General features: G+C 59.0%; 1 protein-coding gene across 1 annotated transcript in view; it reads left to right on the top strand.

The window, feature by feature from the left end:
- The first annotated feature begins 303 nt into the window (after positions 1 to 303).
- Positions 304 to 1,816, top strand: part of LOC123189461 (protein NRT1/ PTR FAMILY 6.4) — a 4,508-nt gene continuing 2,995 nt past the window's right edge. The window contains exons 1-4 of the mRNA XM_044601883.1: positions 304 to 430; positions 551 to 668; positions 802 to 1,019; positions 1,119 to 1,681. Coding sequence (XP_044457818.1) covers positions 428 to 430; positions 551 to 668; positions 802 to 1,019; positions 1,119 to 1,681 — 902 coding nt within the window. The 5' untranslated portion in view covers positions 304 to 427. The remainder of the gene's footprint in view (positions 431 to 550; positions 669 to 801; positions 1,020 to 1,118; positions 1,682 to 1,816) is intronic.

Genomic DNA, 1,816 nt, shown 5'->3' with positions numbered 1-1,816 from the left:
AACACACCTCTGACCACACGTGTAGCAACGGTAGATGTCGTTTAGGTCTCTAAGATGACGCCTCCAAAAAGGAAGTGATGACGTGGACACATTGCCATCATCCGATCCGATCAGATGTGGAGGACACGCCTCCAAGGAAGTGATTAAACACCGTTATTTATGAAAGGCAGCAACCCTAAGTGCCAGGTAATAGGGGAGTAGGATCTTCGAAGGTACTTTGGCTTGCCCATCGGAAAACGCGAGTAAAGTAGATCAAAAGGAGCTAAAACTAGAAGAAGAAGAAAAAGAGAAATGCATGGAAATCTCCCACAACACCCCTCTTCCTCCTGCTATAAAATCCCCTGCCTCCAACCTCACGGCACAGCGGCGCCACTCTCCGTTCTCGGTTCCATTGGCTCCTCGTCCTCGCCTGATCGCAAGAAGCAACATGGTACGGCACTCTCGAGTCAGAATAACACTGCTACATGACGATTTTGCTGCTGTTTGTGCATCGCGGTGTAGTGATCGGGTTGGTCTCGATGTTATTGTAACGGTACGTGGGCGTGCGCAGGTTTCTACCGGCGGCTTCGGCGACAATGGCGGCTGCGAAGGTCTGGTGGTGGATTTCAAGGGCAGGCCGGTGGACAAGTCCCGCGTCGGCGGATGGTTCGGAGCCGGCCTCATCCTAGGTACGTATATATGCTAGTCGTGTACCGGTGTACGTGCAGTAGTACACAGAGTCAGGGAGCAGTGATCGATCCCGCCGAAGTTGCAGGTGATGCAATGTTTTTGCTCATCGCTATGTGGTTTTTGCCGTCTCAGTCACGGAGCTAGCGGAGCGGGTGTGCGTGATGGGCATCTCGATGAACCTGGTGACGTACCTCACCGGCGACATGCACCTCTCCAGCGCCAAGTCGGCCAATATCGTCACCAACTTCATGGGCACGCTCAACCTCCTCGCCCTCCTCGGCGGCTTCGTCGCCGACGCCAAGTTCGGCCGCTACCGCACCATCGCCGTCTCGGCAACCATCACCGCCGTCGTAAGCAGCACACCAACATAGCCGCCATTATTGCACATGTATGTACGTACGTGGGCGCGCGCGTCTGATATTGCACTACTGCTCCATCGATTATTTCAGGGCGTGAGCCTGCTGGCGGCAAGCACGGCGGTGCCAGGGATGCGGCCCCCGCGGTGCGCCGCGGCGGCAGGCTACGAGGCCCGGCGCCGTGCGGCCGGGTGCGTGCCGGCGAGCGGCGGGCAGCTCGGGATGCTGTACGCGGCGCTGTACACGATCGCGGCCGGCGCGGGCGGGCTGAAGGCGAACGTGTCCGGGTTCGGGACGGACCAGTTCGACGGGCGCGACCCGCGGGAGGAGCGGGCCATGCTCTACTTCTTCAACCGCTTCTACTTCTGCATCAGCCTCGGCTCGCTCTTCGCGGTCACCGTGCTGGTGTACGTGCAGGACAACCTCGGCCGCGCCTGGGGGTACGGCGTGGCGGCCGCCGCGATGGCCGCTGCGGTGGCGGTGTTTGCCGCCGGCGCGTCGAGGTACCGGTACCGCAGGCCGCAGGGAAGCCCGCTCGCAGTGATCGGCCGCGTGCTGTGGGGCGCGTGGCGGAACCGGAGGCTGCCGTGCCCGGCTGATGCTAGCGAGCTCCACGGCTTCCGCGAGGCCAAGGTGTCACACACGGACAGGCTTAGGTATTACTCATCTCTTTTTCTTTTTTTTTTCTTTTTTTGAGAAAACTTTGGGTTTTGCTAAACTTCAGGTGCCTGAAATTTTTGTTGGCTTCAGTCACTTTTCTTTCTTCTTCCCGGGCGAGAGAGATGGAAGGG

Source organism: Triticum aestivum, chromosome 2A, assembly GCF_018294505.1.
Source record: "Triticum aestivum cultivar Chinese Spring chromosome 2A, IWGSC CS RefSeq v2.1, whole genome shotgun sequence".
In the NCBI taxonomy this organism is placed as follows: domain Eukaryota; kingdom Viridiplantae; phylum Streptophyta; class Magnoliopsida; order Poales; family Poaceae; genus Triticum; species Triticum aestivum.
This window is presented reverse-complemented; position numbering and strand designations above follow the sequence as displayed.